We start from the raw sequence: 22,521 nt of genomic DNA on the forward strand, positions 1-22,521 counted from the left end.
CTAAAAAAAAAAAAAAAAAAAAAAAAAATTCAAATCCCCTTTTTCATTGCTGGTATATAGGAAAGTAATTGACTTTTGTGTATTAACCTTTATCCTGCAAACGTGCTATAATTTGTTATTAGTTTCAGGAATTTTTTGTTGATTCTTTTGGATTTTCTATATAGGCAATCATGTTATCTGTGAACAAGGGCAGTTTTATTTCTTCCTTCCCAATCAGTATACCTTTTATTTCCTTCTGTTGTCTTGTTTCATTAGCTAGAACTTCCACTACAATGTTAAAAAGCAATGGTGAGAGAGGACATTCTTGCCATTTTCCTGATCTTAGTGGGAAAGCTTCTAGTTTCTCACCATTAAGTATGATGCTAGCTTAGGTTTTTTGTAGATACTCTTTATCAAATTGAGGAAGTTCCTCTGTATTTCTAGTTTACTGAGAATTATTTTCAAAAATGCATGTTAAATATTCTCAAATGTTTTTTCTGCATCTATTGACATGATTATGTGACTTTTCTTTTTTAGCTGTTGATGTGATCAATTATTTGATTTTTAAAATACTGAGCCAGCATTGCATACCTGGGATAAATCTCACTTGGTTGCAATGTTATAATTTTTAATACATTGTTAGACTTAATTTACTATCATTTTGTTGAGGATTTTTACACCTATGTTCATGAGACATATTGGTGTGTAGTTTTCGTTTCTTGTAATGTCTTTGTCTGATTTTAATATTATGGTGACGCTGGCCTAATAGAATGAGTTAGGAGGTGTGTCCTCCCTCTATCTTCTGAAAGGGATTAGTAAAGAATTGGCATAATTCTTTCCTTAAATGTTTGATAGAATTCACATGTGAATGCATCTGGGCCTGGCAATGTCTATTTTGAAAGGTTATAATTACTGATTCAATTTAATAGATATAGGCCTATTGAGAGTCTATTTCTTTTCATGTGAGTTTTGGAAAATTCTATCTTTTAAGTAATTGGTTCATTTTATCTAGGTAATCAAATTTGTGAAATACGGTTATTCAGAATATTCCTTTACTATCCTTTTTAATGTCCATAGGATCTGTAGTGATGCCTCTCTTTTGTGTCTGATATTAGTCATTTGTGTTTTCTCTCTTTTTTGTTAGTTAGCCTAGATAGAGGCTTATCAATTTCATTTTCTTTTCAAAGAACCAGTTTTGAGTTCCTTGATTTTCTCTATTGATTTTCTGTTTTCAATTTCAACAACTTCTGCTCTAATTTTTATTATTTCTTTTCTTTCACTTACTTTGGATTTAATTTACTCTTCTTTTTCTGGCTTCCTAAGGTGCAGACTTAGATGATTAATTTTTGGTCTTTCTTCTTTTCTAATACATGCATTAAATACTACAAATTTTCTTCTAAGCATTGCTTTTGCTACATCCCACAAATTTTGTTTTCACTTCCATTTAGTTCAAAGTATTTTAACATTTCTCTTCAGACTTTTTTCTAATAACACGGATCCATGTGTTATTTAGAGGTGTGTTGTTTAATCTCCACATATTTTGGGGTTTTCTAGTTATCTCTGTGTTATTGATTTGTAGTTTAATCCTATTGTGGTCTGAGAGCAGACATTGTATAATTTCTACTCCTTTAAATTTGTTAAGGTTTTTTTTTTTTTTGGATATGGAGTCTTACTCTGTCACCCAGGCTGGAGTGCAGTGGTGTGATCTCGGCTCACTGCAACCTCCGCCTCCTGGGTTCAAGTGAGTCTCCTGCCTCAACCTCCCAAGTAGCTGAGATTACAAGCACTCGCCACCATGCCTGGCTAATTTGTTTTTTTAGATGGAGTCTTGCTCTGTTACCAGGCTGGAGTGTAGTGGCACGATCTCAGCTCACTGCAACCTCCGACTCCCTGGTTCAAGAGATTCTCCTGTCTTGGCCTCCCCAGTAGCTGGGATTATAGGCACGTGCCACCACACCTAGCTAATTTTTGTATTTTTAGTAGAGACAGGGTTTCCCTATGTTGGCCAGGATGGTCTCGATCTCCTGACCTGTGATCTGCCTGCCTAGGCTTCCCAAAGTGCTGGGATTACAGGCGTGCGCCACTGCACCTGGCCAATTATTTTGTATTTTTAGTAGAGATGGGGCTTCACCATATTGACCATGCTAGTCTTAAACTCCTGACCTCAAGTGATTCACCTGCCTTGGCCTCCCAACCTGCTGGGATTACAGGTGTGAGCCACCGCTGCTAGCCCTGTTATGCTTTATGGCTCAGAATGTGATCTCTCTGGGTGAATGTTTCACGTGAGCTTGAAGAAATGTGTATTTTGCTGTTTTTGGATGAGGCAGTCTATAGATATAAATTATATCCTGTTGATTAAATGGTGCTGTTGAGTTCAACTATGTACTGACTGATATTCTGCCTGCTGTATTTGTCCATTTCTGACAGAGGGGTATTTATATTGAAGTCATCTATTTCTCCTTGTAGTTCTATCAGTTATCGCCTCACATATTTTGACGCTCTGTTGTTAGGCACATACACATTGCTAAATATAATTATATCTTCTTGTAGAGTTGACCCCTTTATTATGTAATGCCCCTTTTCATCCCTGATAACACTTCTTGCTTTGATGTCTGCTCTGTTTGAAACTAATATAGCTACTCCTGCTTTATTTTTTTTTTCAATTTGAGAGCAGGTACTGTTTGTTTATTAACTGACCAGATTAGAAAAATAATCATGGTAGACACTTTCGTTCGTTCTTCTAATAAGCCTGTTGATCTGGTCCCCCCGTTGCCAGCACTTCTACAAAATGGGTGGTCTTTTTCTTCATTCCGTCTCGTGGAGAGGATAATTTGAAGGGTCACAAGAAGTTATTTGCTTCTTTGAAGAATTTTCCAACAGTATAGATCTCATGAATCAGATCCTCCATGCAGATGATGCCATGTTTACCAAGAGATTGAGCAATCAAAGCATTATCTGTTAAAGCAATTTGCTTCTTACTGCATTTGCTATAACCATGCTTGTAGATTAATTCATTTACTGACTTCAGATTTGGGTACTCCTATGTGATATATGGTTATACAATCCTCAGCATGTTAACTGAAGCCTTGTTGAGCTCCACAAATGTTCCATTGAAGATTTGATGAAGGCAAAGAAACTGCAACACCTTTTGGACCTTTGGGCTCACATCATTGATACCTCTGATCCTGATGACAAATGCCAATTTGGGTTCTGCAAGTACACAGGGGTTGCCAGCTTTTCTTGCCATTCTAACCATTTGAATTTCAGCTCTGTCCATCTGCCTATATTCCTTGTGATAGTGCTTTGCTTTTTCATAGATAAGCTTTCTCCTTGCCTTTAAAAGCATCTTTTGGGCAAACTTCTTTCTCTGGTGCTTGACCTTCAGCTCTGTGAAATTCCTTCACTTTTTCTTAAGGGTTTCTAGCACAGCAGGAAACTTCTTCTCTTTGACACCCTCCATGGTTGCAGTCAGAAAAGAGGCTCCTGCTTCTTTTGATTAGCATTTGCGTAGTATATCTTTCTCCACCCATTTACTTCTAATCTATATGTGTCTTTACTTTTTTTTTTTTTTTTTTTTTTAAATAGTGAATCACTCTGTTGCCCAGGCTGGAGTGCAGTGGTGCAATAGTGGCTCATTGCAGCCTCAAACTCCTGGGATCTAGCTATCCTCCCAGCTAAGTCTCCCAGGTAGCTGAGATTACAGGTGTGCCACCATGCCTGGCTAATTTTTAAGTATTTTGTGGAGACTGCGTCTTACTATGTTGCCCAGGCTGGTCTTGAATGCCTGGCCTCAAGGGATCCTCCTGCCTCAGCTTTCTGAAGTGCTAGGATTACAAGAATGAACTACCTCATCTGGTCGCTATGTGTCTTTACATTTAAAGTGGGTTTCTTGTAGACAGCATACAAGATTATGCTCTGACAATTTTGATTAACTCTGACAATCTGTCTTTTAATTGGTGGTTAGAACAATTAGCATTTGTGTAGTGTATCTTTCTCTACCCATTTACTTCTAAATCGCAGCCCACTGCGCGCTCCGCGTCCCGGGTTCGAGCAATTCTCCTGCCTCAGACTCCTGAGTAGCTGGGACTACAGGCGCCCACCATCAAGCCAGGCTAATTTTTGTATTTTTAGTAGAGATGGGGTTTCACTATGTTGGCCAAGCTGGTCTCAAACTCCTGACCCTGTGATCCGCTCGCCTTGGCCTCCCAAAATGCTGGGATTACAAGCGTGAGCCACACCACACCCCGCTGTGGTATCAGTCTTTTTCATGTCTGTACCTCTCTCTGGTATAGACTCATGAAAATCTGTGGCCATCTGTACTGTGAATTTCACAAGTTTTTCTCAGCTGCCTCCTCACCCTTAGGTGGCACAGGATGACAAAAGCTGGCTGGAGTTGGGTATTGCCCTTCCCTCAGGTCAGTTAGGTCCTGATTTAATAGTTTTTCCTGAGGGCAGGCCTTGTTAATAAGAGAGTACCTGACATATTTCAAAATGGTTCCTTTTCCTCTCCTCTGCCAGCAGCAGGGGCAGGATTTTTCTCTATAAGAACCTGGGAGAGCTCCTGCAAGTAAACCTCAAAACATGTGAGGGTCCCCCTATGATTAGGTCCTCCTGGAGCTTTTAACTCTCAGATTTGCTAACACTTAGCCTCCAGCAATTCATCAGCTGTAGTTCAGGTATTCCTACCCCAGCCATGGTTGCTGCAGAAGTTGGGATATTCTGCCCTGGTAAATTGTAATTCTCTGTATCCTCCTGGCCATATTTCCAATTTTGGGGACAGTGTGCCCTGTGACCTCACTTCTCTTACAAGTCTAAAAGAATTGTTGATTTTTCAGTTTGTTTAGCTTTTAAATTGTTGTTAGGATGGAACTGCAACTTCCAAGCTATTTACATGGAGAACTGGAAACTGGAAGTCAGCGTGACACCATTTTGAGAACCCAGACCCATAAATAGGTGAGTCAGAAGGCAACAGATTTTCTACATCTTTAGAATCCCTATTAGAATAATCATAAGGTAAATGCAGCCAGAGGGCTGGCAGGTACAATATTTCCAGGTACTTTTTTTTTTTTTTTTTTTTTTTTTAAGGCAGGGTCTTACTCTATCAGGGAGTGTGGTGGCGTGATCTCGGCTCAGAGATATCCTCATCACAGCTATAAACACAGCTAACAAAGATCAGTGAGTTAACTGCCAGATTTTTCAACCTATCTCTCAACTAATTCAAGGATGTATTTTGAACATATTCAAATGGATCCTTTGATTCATTCTCTAATTTAATGGGGTACCTTTCTAGCCTGGCTACCTCTTTTTGACCAAAAACAGATATAGGGGCAGGGAGGGAATAGAATCACCAAATTTGTTTCATTTTACATGAGCTTCATCTTCCAAGGCAATGCTAAAGCTAACCTGGACAGAAACTTCAGACAATTTCAAATTTCATTTGCTTAATTGTGATTTTCATTGAAATATTCCCAACCTAGGAAGTAAATAAGAGAATTTTTTTTAAATGGAACATTTTAAGAAAGAACATAAGAGAACAAAAATGTTAGTTGGAAAAAATTTTGAGTTACTTACAAATGGGCATGATTGAAAGAGTATCATTTACACACTGAAAACAATATCAACAGAAAGAAAAAAATTAATAGTCTCCTTGCTCCCTATCTAACCTCTACTTTCCAAATGGAAACCACTGTTGGTGATTGTGAAAGTATTTCTCAGGGGAAAAAAATATGCATTTAACATCACATATATGTATATTTGTTTTCATTTATACAAACAGGATTATACTCTAAATATTGACTTGTACCTTCGTTTTTTTTTCATGTAGTAACAACTTAGAGATGCTTCCATATGAACACATATAGATTTACCTCATCTTCTTTTTTTTTTTTCCTGAGACAGAGTTTTGCTCTTGTTGCCCAGGCTGGAGTGCAATAGCACGATCTTGGCTCACTGCAACCTCCGCCTCCTGGGTTCAAACGATCTCCTGCCTTAGCCTCCTGGGTAGCTGGGATTATAGGCGCCTGCCACCACATGTGGCTAATTTTTTTATATTTTTAGTAGAGATGGGATTTCACTATTTTGGCCAGGCTGGTCTTAGGTGATCTACCTGCCTCAGCCTCCCAAAGTGCTGGGATTACAGGCGTGAGCCACCATACCTGGCCAACCTCAACATTTTTAATGGTTGCACAGTATGTCATTTTAATGGGTGTATCATTATTTAACTGGCATTGCTGAGTTTAAGGCTATGTGCATTTAGAATGTTGCTAGGTTGCCAAATTGCCCTCTAAAATATTTGCACCAGTTTGTATTCATATAAACAACATATGAGAGTATCTGTTTCTGTATCCCCTTTGCCAATATTGGGTATCAACGTACAGTACTTATATAGTTGATCACCTGATAGGCGAAAATTGTGCCTCACTATTATTCCTCTGTAATTATTAGTTGAAGCCAAGCATTACTTTCTTTTTAAGTAATTGGTGTATCTCTTTGTGAATTGCCAGCTCATGCCCTTTGCTCATTTTTTGTTTGTTTGTTTGAGACGGAATCTCACATTGTCACCCAGGCTGGAGTGCAGTGGCGCGATCTTGGCTCACTGCAAGCTCCGCCTCCTGGATTCACGCCATTCTCCTGCATCAGCCTCCCGAACAGCTGGGACTACAGGCATGCGCCACCACGCCTGGCTAACTTGTTTTTGGATTTTTAGTAGAGTTGAGTTTTCACCGTGTTAGCCAAGATGGTCTTGATCTCATGACCTCATGATCTGCCCGCCTCGGCCTCCCAAAGTGCTGGGATTACATGTGTGAGCCACCATGCCTGACCACCCTTTGCTCATTTTTAACCAGAATATTTATTTTAATTGGATTGTAAAAGACCATGACTCATTTTCACCATTTGATGCAAGTGATAAAGCCAGTTAGTGATCAGCATTTTCTGGAAACTCCCTTGCATCTTCACAGTGGTAGTACTCTACATTTTTTTGCATTGACCGACCTTGTTCAGTAATGATTCACTGGCTACAGGCTGAGACAGCATCACCATCTTCTCCCTGTCCCATTCATTGTAGATAGATTCTGGAACCATGCTCTGACTGGCACAGTTTAAACTGACTTCAGGTTGTCCTGAAGTAACCCTAGCATGTTGATTTCAAGTTTATACTTTAAACTCCTCCATGTAAGTCATTAGATCCATGTTTCTAGTTGAAAATATAAATGATGCATTTCAAATGGTAATGGACTTCTACTCTGCAAAGTAGAGTTGCAGAATAGGACAACCTGTCTCTAGGACTTTGGGCAATGCATCTGGAAAGATACAGACTTCAATACATCCTTTCCTTAACAATTCCACTCTATGACTAGCCATAGGGGACGGTCGAATATATTAGGATATGTCCATATACAAGAACACTATGCAGCTATTAAAAATGATGTATAGACTGGACATGGTGGCTTACACTTGTCATCCCAGCACTTGGGGAAGCTGAGGCAGGAGGACTGCTTGAGTCCAGGAGTTTAAAACCAGTCTGGGTAACACATTAATACCCTGACTCTATAAAATAAATAAACAAATGTATAAATACATAAAAATAAATGATGTGTAAAGAATACATGATGGTATGAAAAAAATTCGTAATATATTTCTAAAAAGAAGAAATTCTGGTTTCTGCAAATGACATGCTAGGTTATTTATTTGGGCGATTAACCTTCCCACTGCTGCCAACTAGAAATGAAAGGTAAAATATTAAAAACAAACAAACAAAAGGTTTTTTGTTTTTTTGAGAGAGAGTCTCGCTCTGTCGCCCAGGCTGGAGTGCAGTGTCGTGATCTCAGCTCACTGCAAGCTCTGCCTCCCGGGTTCAAGTGATTCTCCTGCCTCAGCCTCCCGAGTAGCTGGGACTACAAGCACCCGCCAACATGCCCGGCTAATTTTTTGTATTTTTATTAGAGATGGGGTTTCACTGTGTTAGCCAGGAAGGTCTTGATCTCTTGACCTCGTGATCCACCCGCCTTGGCCTCCCAAAGTGCTGGGATTACAGGCATGAGCCACCGTGCCTGGCTACAGAAGAGTTTTTAAAAAGATACGGAATTGCCAACAATATAGTAGGAAACTATATGATCCTAAACCAAAAGGCAACAAGAAGCCAAGAAGGTAAGTGGCCCAATTTTGTCTAGAGGATGTTTGCTGGTCCAGACTAAATTCAACAGAACGCAGCAGAGTTTAAAAGAACTTCAGAGCCCTGGAAGAATCCAGGGGTCAAAGCCTGGGCCTATTCATGATAAACAGAGGAAGGAGCCTAATGGGAGATACCCACTGGAATTTGAGACCCTAGAAGGGTAATTCCTGAAAGTAAACTCTCCCACTTCACTCCATTGCCAAGGGGACTGCAGAGAGTTGCCTTGGTACTAAGCAAGAATTGGGAAGGAGAAGAAACCCATCCCTGAGAGCGTATAACCATGGGCTATCCCTTTCATGAATTCCAGCCCAAATTCACAATGCTAGGGTGATCCAAGAGGACATAAACACTGGATTTTGAGTTGTACCAGACTAGTAGCCCCCCTAAATATTAACAGAAGCAAAAGCAAACCTTAGGCCTTGGGGAATTCACAAAAATACGTTTTCAAGAGTAATGAGCAATACACAGTTAAAGACAATCACATACACATAAGAAAACAAAATGAGTAAGGCCCAGTCAGATTTCAGGTATTTGAATAATCATTAATTCATTCACAGATTCAACCAATATTAATCATCAGACACTGTTCTAGACAGTATAATAATGAGCAAAACAGATAAATATTCATGTACTCATGAAACTTCATTCATGGGAGAAGGCAGGTTAACAAATAATCAATGTAAAGTGCAAGTAAATTATATAGTACACTTGACAGCTATAGATGCCAAGAAAAAAATACAAGAGCCACACAGGGAAGATCTGAAGCATTGAATAGTAAATTTAAATGAGGCTCATTGAGAACATGACACTTGAACAAAGACTTGAAGAAGGACAGAGAGTAGGCCATCCAGATATCTTGGATAAGAGTATCCCAGAAAAAGGGTACAGTGAAAATACCTTGAGGTTGGAGTGTGAGTGGTAAGTTCAAGATACAGCCAGAAGGACAAGTGGGTCAGGAAGAGAATGACAGGGAGTAGTAAGACAAAGTCAAGAATGAAGACAGTTCACAATATACCTGCTGGCCTTGAGAAAAACCACTCAGAGATCACACTCACTATCATATTGGTTTAACCTAGTGGTTCTGAACCAGGAGCATGGCAATGTCTAGAGACATTTTTGGTTGTTACAACTGGAAGAGTAGATTGCTAATGATACTTAATGAGTAGAGGCCAGGTGCTACAATGCACAAAACAGCACCCCCCACCACCCAATCACAACAAAGATTTATCCTGCCTAAAATGTCAGCAGTGCCAAGCTTCACAAACCCAGGATTAAACATACCGATGGATAAATCAAAAAGGGAATTGACCACAGTGGCTCACTCCTGTCATCTCAGCACTTTGGGAGGCCAAGGCAGGAAGACTGCTTGAGCCCAGGAGTTTGAGACCAGCCTGGGCAACATAGTGGGACCCCATCTCTACAGGGAAAAAAAAAAAAAAGAATTGGATATACAAGTTTGAAATTCAAGAAAAAAATCTAGGTGGCAGATATAAATTTGGTAATCACCAACAAATAGATGGTGTTCATAACCTTGACTGAGACTGGATGAGATCACCATTCAGGGAATGAGCAGAGATGGAGCAGAGGTTTGAGTGCCTGGGGCACTCCAAGATGGAGATGAGGGAAGAGCAGAGATGGCAAAAAATGGCTGAGAAGAAAAACCAAAAATGAGGATGGGGGGAGGAAGCATAGGAGGTTTGAAAAGAGGGGAGAGTGGCTGGGTGCGTGACTCATGCCTGTAATCCCAGCACTTTGCGGGGATGAGGCGGGAGGATCACTGGAGCTCAGGAGTTTGAGACCAGCCTGGGCAACAAAATGAGACCGCCTCTTCTAAAAATTTAAAAAATTATCCAGGCATGGTGGCTGGTGCGTGCCTGTAGTCCCAGCTATTCAGGAAGCTGAGGGGGAGGATAGCTTGAGCCTGGGGAATTGAGGCTGCAGTGAGCTATGATTGTGCCACTATACTGTAGCCTTGGTGACAGTGTTATAAATAAGTAAATAAATAGGATATACAAGATAAAACCACCCAAGAGAATGGAAAAGTAAACGGACTAGAGAAGTCCATTCAGTGCCCATTAGAGGTGAAGAATTTAGCATGAGACCAGTCATGCAGCTACATGGATGCAGGTACTAATACAAAGAGAGACATAACCAGGGTTGTGGCTTTGCCAAACAAGTAAAAGATGAGCAGTTAGAGGCAAGGGAATTGACAGTGTATGCAGGGAATAACTATAATGATTAACTATGGGATTGGAGCTTTGCAAGGAAGAAGGGGGTTGAGACGTAGTGAAAAGGTGGGAGAATCAATAGATTAGGATTGTAGCCTGCGGGGAATGGAGAAATTGTTAGGATTGGTATATTAGAGAGTGGGATTCATGTACAGATTGTAGAGTTGAAATTCTTGGTCTTGAAAAACATCTAAGGAGTGAGTGGCTGAGGTAGCGGAAAGTTCAAGAAACTGAGAAGCCAGGTTGTTGAAAGATCATCTACGTGTGTGTTGAAATTATTATATGAGTAGTGAAAAGAGTGATAGTGAGGGAAGGGGGCTAGTATCAAGGAATAAGGGGAGTAACCCAGGGGTCAGTGGAGGACTACAACACTAGTGGGAAAAGCAGGTCATAAAACTGTACATATGGAGAAGGTGGTCCCGTTTGTGTACATATATTCTACAATGTGAATATATTATTTATCTGTTAAGAAAAAGGTTATTAGAAAAATTACGGAGCCACCTCGAATCTTCTTTGAAAAGGGCCAAATATAGATAAGTATATGCATGTACACACACACATTCAAATACCTATATATTCCTTTTTTTTTTTGAGACAGGGTCTTGCTCTGTTGCGCAGGCTGGAGGGCAGTGGCACAATCTCAATTCACTGTACCCTCCACCTCCCGGGTTCAAGCAATTCTCGTGCCTCGGCCTCCCAAGTAGCTGGGATTACAGGCCTGTGCCACACTGCCCAGCTAATTTTTAAATTTTTCTTACAGTAGAGATGGGATTTCACCCTGCTGGCCAGGCTAGTCTCGAACTCCTGGTCTCAAGTGATCCACCTGTCTTGGCCTCCCAAAGTGCTGGGATTATAGGTGTGAGCCACTGCACATAGCCCATATATATATATATATATATATATGTGTGTGTGTGTGTGTGTGTGTATATATATGTGTATATATATATGTGTGTATATATATATGTATATATATATATGTGTGTGTGTATATATATATATGCTTAATAAGACTCTTTAGTAGGGGTGACAGGGTTGAAAAACTAACTATTTGGTACTAATAGTTAGCCACTCAGCACTTGGGTGATGGGATCAATCGTACCCCAAACCTCAACATCATGGAATATACACGGGTAACAAACCTACACATTCAAACCTGAATCTCAAATAGATTCAAACCTGAATCTAAAATAAAAGTTGAAAAAAAAATAGAAAGGCTCTTCAGTGTAGATTCTCGAGTTGAGTTACATGCCTCAGAATAAAGATACTAAAAATAGTGAAAACTTTATTGCAAATAAAAAGCAGCCACTGAAAGATATAAAATGAATATTCTGTGAAAAATCATAAAATTTGAGAATGCTGTTCTAGCTTAATGAATAATAATATATACTATATCTACCCCAAATTCAAATTATTCTGAGTTCTGCTACTAAAATATTAGAATTTTGAATTTTACTGGTGAGTAAACAATGTTTATCTTTCTCCTTGTGAACATATATATCTTTGAAATAGAAAATTAGAAAAACACTGAATCTTTCCAGTTTCTAGAGTTTAAAACTTTGTAGAAGGTGGAGAGGAAAGAAGAAAGTAACAGAAAAACTATGTTTTCAGGGGGTTTTATCCATCCTCCTAAGTAAGCCAAATTCTTTTGGTCTTTTAAAATTTTTAGTTTTGAGTAACTCCAACCTTGTATGTTTTCTCCTTTCAACACTGGGCCTTTGGCTGATTTTCAGGGACTTGTAAAAGCGAGAAGAGAGGAAGCAGAAAAGAAAATGTCAGAAGAGAATAAGAAGGAAAGACTCTGCATTTGAGATAACCAGAACAATTTCACACGTAGCCTGGTTACCTGGTAGCAAGCCATAAAGGTGCTAGTATAATTTACAGTTTGTATGCAACCACTGAAGCAAACAGGATAAGATATACCCAATGAACACTTATCATTCTGTTCTGTTTCAAAGCTATAATTTGCAAAGTAGTAGAAAGGTTTGATTTGACATGTGTTCATCCTGCTGAAAATTTCGTGTCCACTTTAGTAATTACAACCCCTTGTACTTAATTCAACCTCTGGCTGTAATACATTTCTCTCAGGTTATCACAATAATATTCTGATGAAGTTACGAAGATTGATACTATTATTCGCTTCTTTATAAATGGGAAATATTAATGCACAGAGAACTGAGACAAGTACCCAAAGTCCCAAGTTAACGAAGTCCAAGTCACAACTCTATCCCTTGAACAGACCGTGTTCCTGACATTTCCATGCCTTCAACAATGCTATACTCCTCCCTTGAAATACCTCCTTTGGATTCCATCTACCCAAACCCTGCTCCTCATTCAAGGTGAGGGGCACATGGTAGACTGGAAAGAGGACTAAATTTTGGTGCAGAAGCCCTCAGTAAAAAGTGCTGCTTCACCTACTTAAGTATTAGCAATGTGCCTTTGGACAAGTTACTTAGTCTCTACTCACCTTAGTTTTCTTGCATGTAAAATGAAGTTAATATCTGTTCTACCTATTTCAGAATGCTTAAGAAGGAAGCAATTAAGATAATATACATGGAAGCCCGTAGTAAACCATTAAGAGCCATGTATTATACTTGGCTCTTCACTAATACATAAAAGACATATATTAGTGAAGGTCCAGTTAAGTTCTACTTAAGCCGTGGAGCTTTCCAGCCTTTTAATCCAGCCTCCTTTGGCACTTGAACTCTCCTTTGGCATTTCCAGCTCCACTATTCGTCTGCGCACTTGATAAACTTTGTCCTATATTGTTGCTTAAATACCTCCAGGTCAGGAACATCTTCCTTCCACAGAGCCTAGTGCAGGGCTGTGAGCTCAGTAGTGCTCTTTATTATCAATGCTATGAACGAACTGGTGGAGCTTAGAAGCTGACCCTCCTGGGACCACGTGCTCACTACTTTTCTTTTTTTTTTTTAATTAAAAAAAATATTTTTAGAGACAGCATGTCACTCTGTCACCCAGGCTGGGGTACAGTCGCATAATCATAGCTCACTGCAGCCTCAAACTCCCAGGCTCAAGGGATCCTCCTGCCCTGACTTCCCAAGTAGCTCATTTTTTTTTGTGTTTTTTTAAAGAGTTGAGGTCTTGTTATATTGCCCAGGCTAATCTACAACTCCTGGGCTCAAGTGATCCTCCTACCTCAGCTTCCATAGTAGTTGGGACCACAGGCATGCGCTACTACACCTTGCTATTTTTCTTTATTTTTTGTAGAGATGGGTCATTTCTAAGTTTTTAAAAGCTTCCCTGTAGAGTGTAGTTATATTTATGCTCTAATAAGGATATGCCCAGAGGGGCAGGGTTTTCTCTTTAAAAGAAGAAGGTTCACCACATATACTGCTTGAAGAGATCAGAGCATAACCCAGTGACAGATAAGATCCTAGGGGCTCTCCAGGCTAGGGGAATCCCACCAAGAGTTGCCCAAGAGGGAAACATTTCTCCCCATGTACTCCCCTTAGATTAAGAAGACATTACAGGGAAAAATCTTGCTGGAAACATTTGCAAATCAGGCAGTCCTTGTTTGATTTCTATAGGAAATAAGACATCTTAAAAGTTTTCCATTTCTCCTGGGGGAAGATATACTCTATGTATAAAAATACTTTCCTCAGGGGCTCTTAGTAGCTTTCCCACACAAAGCAATCTGCTAGTAGTGCTTTACCTGATCTTTGTCAACTAGTGTGCTGGGGCTTGGCCGTGGTTTGTCTTTGAATGAGTAAGTAGCCGCTTGCTTCTTTAACAGGTCCAGGAAGCCAGGAGGCATATACTGCGGAAGATCATTTAGGACTGGATTGTTCCTTTGCACAAGAGGTGGTTTTTTCCTTCCTTCGTTTTTAAAATTGTAGGTTGCTATCACTGGATTTAACAGGGATTCTTCAATAAAAGTTTTCAAGTGGTAAGTGCCAGGTATAGGAGTATTCTGTGGAAAATTGACATCAGTTTTAAGATTGTATAAACACGTAACTTCTCCTAAAACACCATTCTTGGATGGGAAGCCCCCAAGTAACATTTCTCTTTGTTTTCAAGTTTAATGAAATTGTATCAAATACAGTAAACACTCTTGACAGAAGAGTATTTCAAAATCATGATTATTTCCTTTCTGAAATAATTGATGAATTATAGCAAATGGGTTAGAGTTGAAATTTAACTTTTTTTAAAATATATATTTTTAGTAGAGACAGGGTTTCACCACGTTAGCTAGGATGGTCTAGATCTCCTGACCTCGTGATCTGCCCGCATTGGCCTCCCAAAGTGCTGGGATTACAGGCATGAGCCACCGTGCCCGGCCGAAATTTAACTTTTTAGAAGGCAACTTTGGTGATTCAACTTTGGGATTCAACCTTGACTATGAATCTCAGACCTCTAGTGATACCACTCAGGATAGTTTCTTGGCTAACTAGAAACTATCCTACATCTGTTTAGCCAATACTGTGTTTCTCTCTAGCCCTCAAGTGGGAAGCTAAAGGATAATGACATGAGACCAGGATAAACTGGCAGAGCATATGGCCTAGTTAGTCCAATAAGAGGTTTGGTACTTTCAAATTACAACCAGTGTGGCTGAATGGCCAGAACTGAACGTTTAGCCACTGCTGCTTTTGTGGCCATCTTTCCACTAAGCACTCAGCTCAGTTCTGCCATTAAAATTACTGCAATTCCAAGAAGGCTTTGACCCATGAAGTCCCTCTATTATTGAAGGGCATTGACAGAAAATATGTCTGTAATATAGAAATTCTCTGGAGGGGGATCTTCTGGTCATTTTTCTTCCATATATTACCATTTTGCTTTCACATCATATTGACCATATTAAGAACCATTTGCATAAGGTCTATACCATATAAAATAAAAACTGAAACCAAAACACCTTTCCAGAATGCATGCTTTTTTTGTTTTGCAATCTCACCCAGATCATAAGATCATAGGTTAGCCTTATCTAGATGTTCTGTAAAGCACCTAGATTTCTAGAATTGTTTAACTTTTCCAAGCTTCTATTGCATTCAAAATTAAGTTAGTTTCTCATTCATATGCTGACACTAAAATTTTAAGTATGAAATGAGGTCCATGCAGATCTGAACAATTACTGTTTTCTTCAATTAAGTGTTAGTCTTAAAAGGTATAACGCATTAAAATATTAATGGAATAGGAATAATGTGAATAGGAAAGACTGAACAATGTACATACTGTTAATGCTATTCTCCACCATCCTTCTCTTTCAAAAGAGGAAGTCTTTCGGGCTGGTTTCTATTAACAAACACAAAGTATGCTTATTCATTTGAGAGGTGATCCCTTGAAATTAAATATAAGTTATAAAACATTTGTTTGAAGAAATTCACACCCATACCCAACTGACAAGCCTTCATTAAAATAAAAGCTACATAATAATAAATTTGCCCATTTTCCTTAAATTGTTATTTTATGATCTTAAGTCCTTTCAAATAACTAAATTCTCTTTGATAAAATTAGAGTAATAAACATTCGCATCTCACAGAGATGTTGTACATATATTAAATGTGATGAAATGTGGTGTTCTTAGGAAGAAAAGAGTTGGGCTTGAAGCCAGACAGACTTAGGCTGGAACTCAGCTCTGCCACTTACCAGCTAGGTGCACTGGGTAAGTTACTCAACTCTCATGCTTCCTCACAGTAGTATAAAAATAAGGCACACCCAGAGTTGCCATGAGAATAAAGCATTGTATGCCAGACGTGGTGGCTCACACCTGTAATCCCAGCACTTTGGGAGGCCAACTTGGGTGGATCACTTGAGGCCAGGAGTTTAAGACCAGCCTGGCCAACATGGTAAAACCCTGTCTGTACTAAAAATACAAAAAAATTAGCTGGGCGTGCTGGAACATGCCTGTAATCCCTACTCAGAAGGCTGTAATCCCTACTCAGGAGGCTGAGGCACGAGAATCACTTGAACTTGGGAGGTGGAGGTTGCAGTGGGCTGAGATCGTGTCACTGCAACTCCAGCCTGGGTGACAAAGCGAGAAGCCACCTCAGGGGGAAAAAAAAAGAGTAAGGCATTGTACATATAAAGACTTGCATCTACAATCAGTGCTCAATAAATGTAGCTTTAATTTTTAACATCTCATTTGCCAAGTTAAGAAGCAGATTATTTTGGTATTCCTCAGTTTCCAAGGAAGCTGTTGTCTTCATATTTAGTACTCTATACCCATTCATCCATTATTATTTCATATTTATTTCAGCCCACTGTCCACAGAACACAACCGTTTAGTATATTCGTTTTGTGCTGTTTGTCCTAGGTAAAATCATTAATATGTTGAGCTCCCCTTTCATTTATAATGCCTTTATTACTATAAAATATAGGTCGTCAAGCAAGACTGCATTAAAAGTAATAATCTAATCAGTAAAACTGATATAATTCATTCTTCCTGTCTAGTAACTTAAATCTACTGTACTTATGAGTACCACTGGGTTTTATTTTATTATGATATATGTGAATTTCTCTAAAAAACATTGTCTCATGCACACTGCTAAAGCTGAGCTTCTTCCTTGATACTTCTTCGTGAGATTTATGTTGAATCTTCTCTGTGGCACTTTTATAGTCACAGAAATTAAACTTTCTCAGGCAGGTCAAGCCAGGTCTCCCACCCCTACCCCAGAATAAGGAAAATGAGATGGGAAGGAGAGGGAAAAAAACATGATCAATCTAATGGAAGACAATTGGCAGCTGCTGTTTTGTTTTGCCCAAGACAGGTGATCTAAATTCCACTTATCTACCATTTTAAATTCACTCTAAGGGGAAAGATAAAAGATTAGGTTAAACAACCCTCACCCACATTTATTTAAAAACGTAACAAAGGCCAGGCATGGCGGTGCATGCCTGTAAGCCCAGCTACGCGGGAGGCCGAGGCAGGAGAATCCCTTGAACCCGGGAGGTGGAGGTTGCAGTCAGCCGAGATCACACCACTGCACTCCTGCCTGGGTGACAGATCGAGACTCCAAAAGAAAAATGTAGCAAAGGTAGCTTCAAATATTTTTATACATACTAAAGTAGGAGGCGGAGCAAAACGTGTCTAGTAAGACCACAGAAGGAAAAGCCCAGTCTTCCAGCAGATGGAGCAAAGAGGGAAAGAAATCCAATCACCATACTAAACCAGTTGTCCAGTTTAATTAGTAGTGGGAAGAAGGGAAAAATACAGAAAACAAAGGGCGAAGAAGAAAAAAGGAAGAAGCAAGGCGAAAAGAAAGAAAACAAAGGAAATGTCCAATAAAGACCAGGAAGGAAGGTCCGCAGGTGGAGACGTACGTGAGGGCAGGGAGAGAAGGGTAGGAAGAGGGAACCAGAAGGGCACAAGGCCTGGGATTAGAGAGCGGTGGGAAAAGGGCAGCGGGCCTGGTGAGGGGAGCAGGAGCCAGGCCGGCAAGGTGCAGACGATCTTACCGAGGCTGTGATGAACGATTCTCCACGCACCAGGTCCTCCCTTAGTGTGGTGGAGGCGGTGGCGACGGCTGGCTGGTCCATGGTGGCCTCCTCTCTCCCTAGGCTGAGCCTGGCGTCCGGTTGCTAGGAGGCGGGTGTGGCCCGCGGGCTCCGCGCGCGCGCGCGCGCGCGCGCTGGGACCGCCAGATTTATCTTTAGTGCTGGGGGAAGGGAAGCGGGCACGCACTTTGAGGTCCCGCGGGAAGACCTGCGCAGAGGAAAACCCTAGAAAAGAGACGGTTAAGAACGCATGTGAGAAGAAAATCTAGAGGGCTCTGGAGTTGCCAGAGAGCCCTCGGGTAAGGATCTGCGAAAAGGGAGGCTTGTTAAGGGCTTCAGCGTACCCACAATCTTCATCAGTTCCGTTCCAGTCCACCCCCAATCACACACCCGACAGGGAGGCAGTGTGCTTGGTAGGCATACTTACAGAAATCTGCCTTAGCACCCACTTTCTAAGGTTGTTTCTAAGCTCTTCCAAATAGAAACTCTGGGGCTGACTTCTCTTGTCTCTGACTTGCAGAGTGGAGTGAGCACAAGACACAGCGGGTTTCAATAGCTGTGAAACCACAGACCACCCCATTCTTCTCAGTATAGACCCTTTTTATTGTCAGCCTCTCTAATCTGTACCTTCTTTTTAACCTAGGAACATTCTCACCTTTAAAAACACACCCTCCACAACCTTAATTTCATTTTATACAGTACCTACTGTATTCCCGGGACTTCACATACGTTATTTAATCTTCACACCAACCCTACAAAGTAGGTATTAGTCCCATTTTCTGGATGAGGAAACACAGGTTTCCTTGGACGTTTAGCACAGTTCACTCAGCATCACACACAAATGGCAGAACCAGAATTAAAATCCAAACCTGACTCTAGAGCTCCACTGCCCTATACCACGAAGTTTCTGCTTCCCTTTACAAACTTTCAAGACTAATATGGACTCTTTTCTCACTTCCCATACTTTCCTAAAAACATCTTAATCTGGCCTGCACACAACTTTTAATTAAAATTGCACTTCAACTCACCAGTGATCCAAGTGCCAAATCCAATGGGGATTTTCAGCTCTTATGAAACTTGGCCTTCAATTTTCATTGCTGCATTGATTATTCCCTCATTCTTGAATCACTCTCCTCCCTTGACTACCAGGACTTGGACGCTGGTTGCATATGCTGACTTATTCTGTGCTTGTTTCCTTGTCTATAGAGAAGGGGTTAATAAAATTGGTACCTATCCACATAGGTTATAAAGCAGATTAACTTGAAATGTTTACAGCCATGTCTGGCACAATGCAGTCAGTAAATGTGAGTTGTCATTACCTTTAGGACAAAAGCAACATTTACAATCCAATCTCTCACTTTTTTCTTTTTTTTTTGAAACGAAGTCTCACTGTGTTGCCCAGGCTGTGGAGTGCAGTGGCACAATCTCAGCTCACTGCAACCTCGGCTTCCAGAGTAGCTGGGACTACAGGCGCCCGCCACCACACCCAGCAAATTTTTGTATTTTTAGTAGAGACAGGGTTTCACCATATTGGTCAGGCTGGTCTTGAACTCCTGACCTCGCGATCCACCCACCTCGGCCCCCCAATTATTGAGATTACAGGCATCAGCCACCACGCCCGGCCACTTCTCTCCCTTATTAGGATGGCATGCTCTGCTGTATCATGCTTGCAAAAACCCCAAACATGCCATCTTCACATTTCTATTTGTCTCCACATATGCTAGCTCTTCTGCATGAAATGCTATTCCTTTCTTTGACCACCTGGAAAATCTCAAGAGTCAACTCCTCTGAGTAGACCTCTAAGCCTAATCCACCAAGTCCCAAAGGACCCCGTGACTATCATTGTTGGAAGATTCCTTTCATGACAAATCGTTTCTCCTCTAATTTTAAACACCCAAAACACGGGGTTGTTTTTTAATTGACCCCTTTGAACACAAGGACTAAAATATTTGTTGAATAAACCACTGACTGGTTTTCCCCTCTAAGTAAACCAAAGACTAGATTACAGCAATGCTTTTCAAAAATTGATATGCATACAAAATATCTGATGATCTTGTTTAAAAAGCAGATTGATTCCAATTCTGAGGCAGGACCTAAGATTCTGCTTTTCCAACAAGCTCCTGGGGGATTCTATGGGTGACTTTTTGAAGAGCAAGAGACTAGAGGACTTCTAGTTTCTTAAAATACTGGGATTCTAAATTCATTTAAGATAGCCTTAACAGGCACTAGGTTTAAAATGAACAACTGAAATTAGAAAGCGAAGAGGCAATACCAAAGTTCTCACAAATGTTAAGAGATTAATCAAGTCCATTCCCTGTGCCTCATTTCATTTTCTTATTTTGGCTGAGCCTGTAAAACTGGCTCAGCAGACTAGGGACTGGTACCCTCGAGACTAAAAGAATATGAAAGGTACAGAGAAGTCCAGAAACCCATACAAGGTGTGACATTAGAGATGGGAACATCTAGATGAGAAAATAGTTTAAGTATCTCAAAAATAGAAACAGCATGGGTCAATGACTTCAAGGACTATCAAAAAGCAGATTAAGCACATAGGATAAACAAAATGTTCCTTTAAGAAAACATTGTCTTATATAGTATCACTAAGATTTATTTCCAGATTATCCTAAGTTTCAGAAAGGGGGAGAGACATTTCTCTTGAGAATACAAATCTGTAAGAGCTCAACAGTGCCTGTTATGTATCAGATCTTTAAAATTGTTGCCGTCTTCTAAAAATTTTAGGAAAATACGTTACACCAAGGGTCATATTTAACTGCAATAGTGATGGTTTATTGGGAGAATCATCTAAGAGCAAACATGCCAGACAGTATTATGGTTGGTACAATAGCACAATCCTATTAATATAACACTAATAGTATGGTTAAACTTGAAGGTGGGGCTGGGCGCAGTGGCTCACACCTGTAATCCCAGCACTTTGGGAGGCCAAGGTGGGCGGATCACAAGGTCAGGAGTTCGAGACCAGCCTGGCCAACATAGTAAAACCCCGTCTCTTCTGGAAATACAAAAAATTAACCGGGTGTACTGGCAGGCGCCTGTAATCCCAGCTACTCGGGAGGCTGACGCAGAATTGCTTGAACCCGGGAGGAGGAAGCTGCAGTGGGCTGAGATTGTGCCACTGCACTCCAGCCCAGACAACAGTGCGGGAGTCCATCTCAAAAAAAAACAAAAAAAAAAACAAAAAAAAAAAACTTGAAGGTGATATCACAGTCCTTGTCTATAGAGAAGGGGTTAATAAAATTGGATTACAATAGGATTATGTTGTAGGAAGCACTGGAACTGAGATTTGAACCCAGCTCATTATGACCACAGCTAAATTATACAATCATTCTACACTTGTTTCCTGTAAAATCAAGATGCCAAGACTTCATGACTTTTGTAAAGATTTCAACAATAGAAGTGACCAATTATGACATACAAGAGCCCAAAAAATGTTTCTCCTACATTTGTTGTCCTTGTTACATATACCTTGATATCAATTTATATAAACCTCATTGTTGATACTGGAAAAACACCAATTGACTGCCCAAGTCCCTCATTTTTCAGGGTCATAACTGGTTTAATAGCATACTTAATGGAACACTTAATGCAAATGCCAAGGACAATGCTAAGTGCCTTTCATTACTTCACTTAACTTTTTAAAAAGCCCCACTCATAATCCCAGCACTTTGGATGAGGTGGGAGGATCACTTGAGCCCAGGAGTTCAAGACCAACCTGGGCAACATAATGAGTCCCTGTCTCTACAAAAAAAAACAACCTTGTTTGGATTTCCTTTCGACAAAACTTACTACATCCAATTAAGGGGAGTAGAGTACACATCTAAAATCTTCCTATTTAACTGATTACCTGAGTTTCATGTGATACCATTAGGACTATCAGTGCCTGTAACTTCCCTTGCTCTAAAACACACTAATAGTAGTATTAAAATAGTCAATGGGGCAGTAACCTGCCAAATAATGAATTACCCCTGGGAAATTAAAGACCGTGTGGCTATAATAACCAGGTAACAATTACACTCAATGTTTTAATCTTGGCTCTGGTTTGCTATGGAATCTTTCATTAAGCATTTAAAAGGTAGTTTTAAAAAATAAAAACCCTGATAACCACCTTTGGAGTAGCTCAGATAATAGAGAAAGCAATGATAGAGGCCAGCAAAAACTAAAACAGGTGTAGTCATTGCCAATTTACTCCTAAAGACATCTTTTTTGTAAAATGTTACAGATGGGCAAGCTGAAAATTCTCATCTTATAGAATTAAAAAGCATAATGAATAAAATATTAGCTAATAGAAGTAAAAACTATAAGGATGCTCACCCCAACTAGATTTGGTGTTTTGTTTTTTTTTTTTTAACATGCAAACATTTAAAACATCATTGCACAGCTTAAGTCAACGTGGACAAATGCCAAAGTTGAAAAATATAAAGGTAGGAAACAGTAAATACCTTCTTTATGCCAATTCCCATGCTAGGTACACTTAAGTTTTTGAGTCTTTCATTTGAGCCTTTTGAAGTTGTCAAATACAATCTGGATAAAGAAACAAAACAAAAAACTTGCCCCTCTTTTCCCGTGACTGCCACCATCTTGTTCTGTGGGCACAGAGGGGACCCACAGGTGTTGTGGGCCTAACACAGTAGCACAATATGACAGGCATGGTGGTGGAGGAAGGGCATGCATGAT

At 40.1% G+C, this 22,521-nt stretch overlaps 1 protein-coding gene across 1 annotated transcript in view; it reads right to left on the bottom strand.

Moving 5' to 3' along the window:
• The window catches only part of STPG4 (sperm-tail PG-rich repeat containing 4), a 59,517-nt gene extending 41,525 nt beyond the window's left edge, over nt 1-17,992 (bottom strand). Inside the window, exons 1-3 of the mRNA XM_025405640.1 lie at nt 17,791-17,992; nt 15,568-15,627; nt 14,051-14,308 (exon numbers count right to left, since the gene is read on the bottom strand). Coding sequence (XP_025261425.1) covers nt 14,051-14,308; nt 15,568-15,627; nt 17,791-17,871 — 399 coding nt within the window. The 5' untranslated portion in view covers nt 17,872-17,992. The remainder of the gene's footprint in view (nt 1-14,050; nt 14,309-15,567; nt 15,628-17,790) is intronic.
• Nucleotides 17,993-22,521: the final 4,529 nt, after the last annotated feature.

Source organism: Theropithecus gelada, chromosome 13, assembly GCF_003255815.1.
Source record: "Theropithecus gelada isolate Dixy chromosome 13, Tgel_1.0, whole genome shotgun sequence".
Classification (NCBI taxonomy): domain Eukaryota; kingdom Metazoa; phylum Chordata; class Mammalia; order Primates; family Cercopithecidae; genus Theropithecus; species Theropithecus gelada.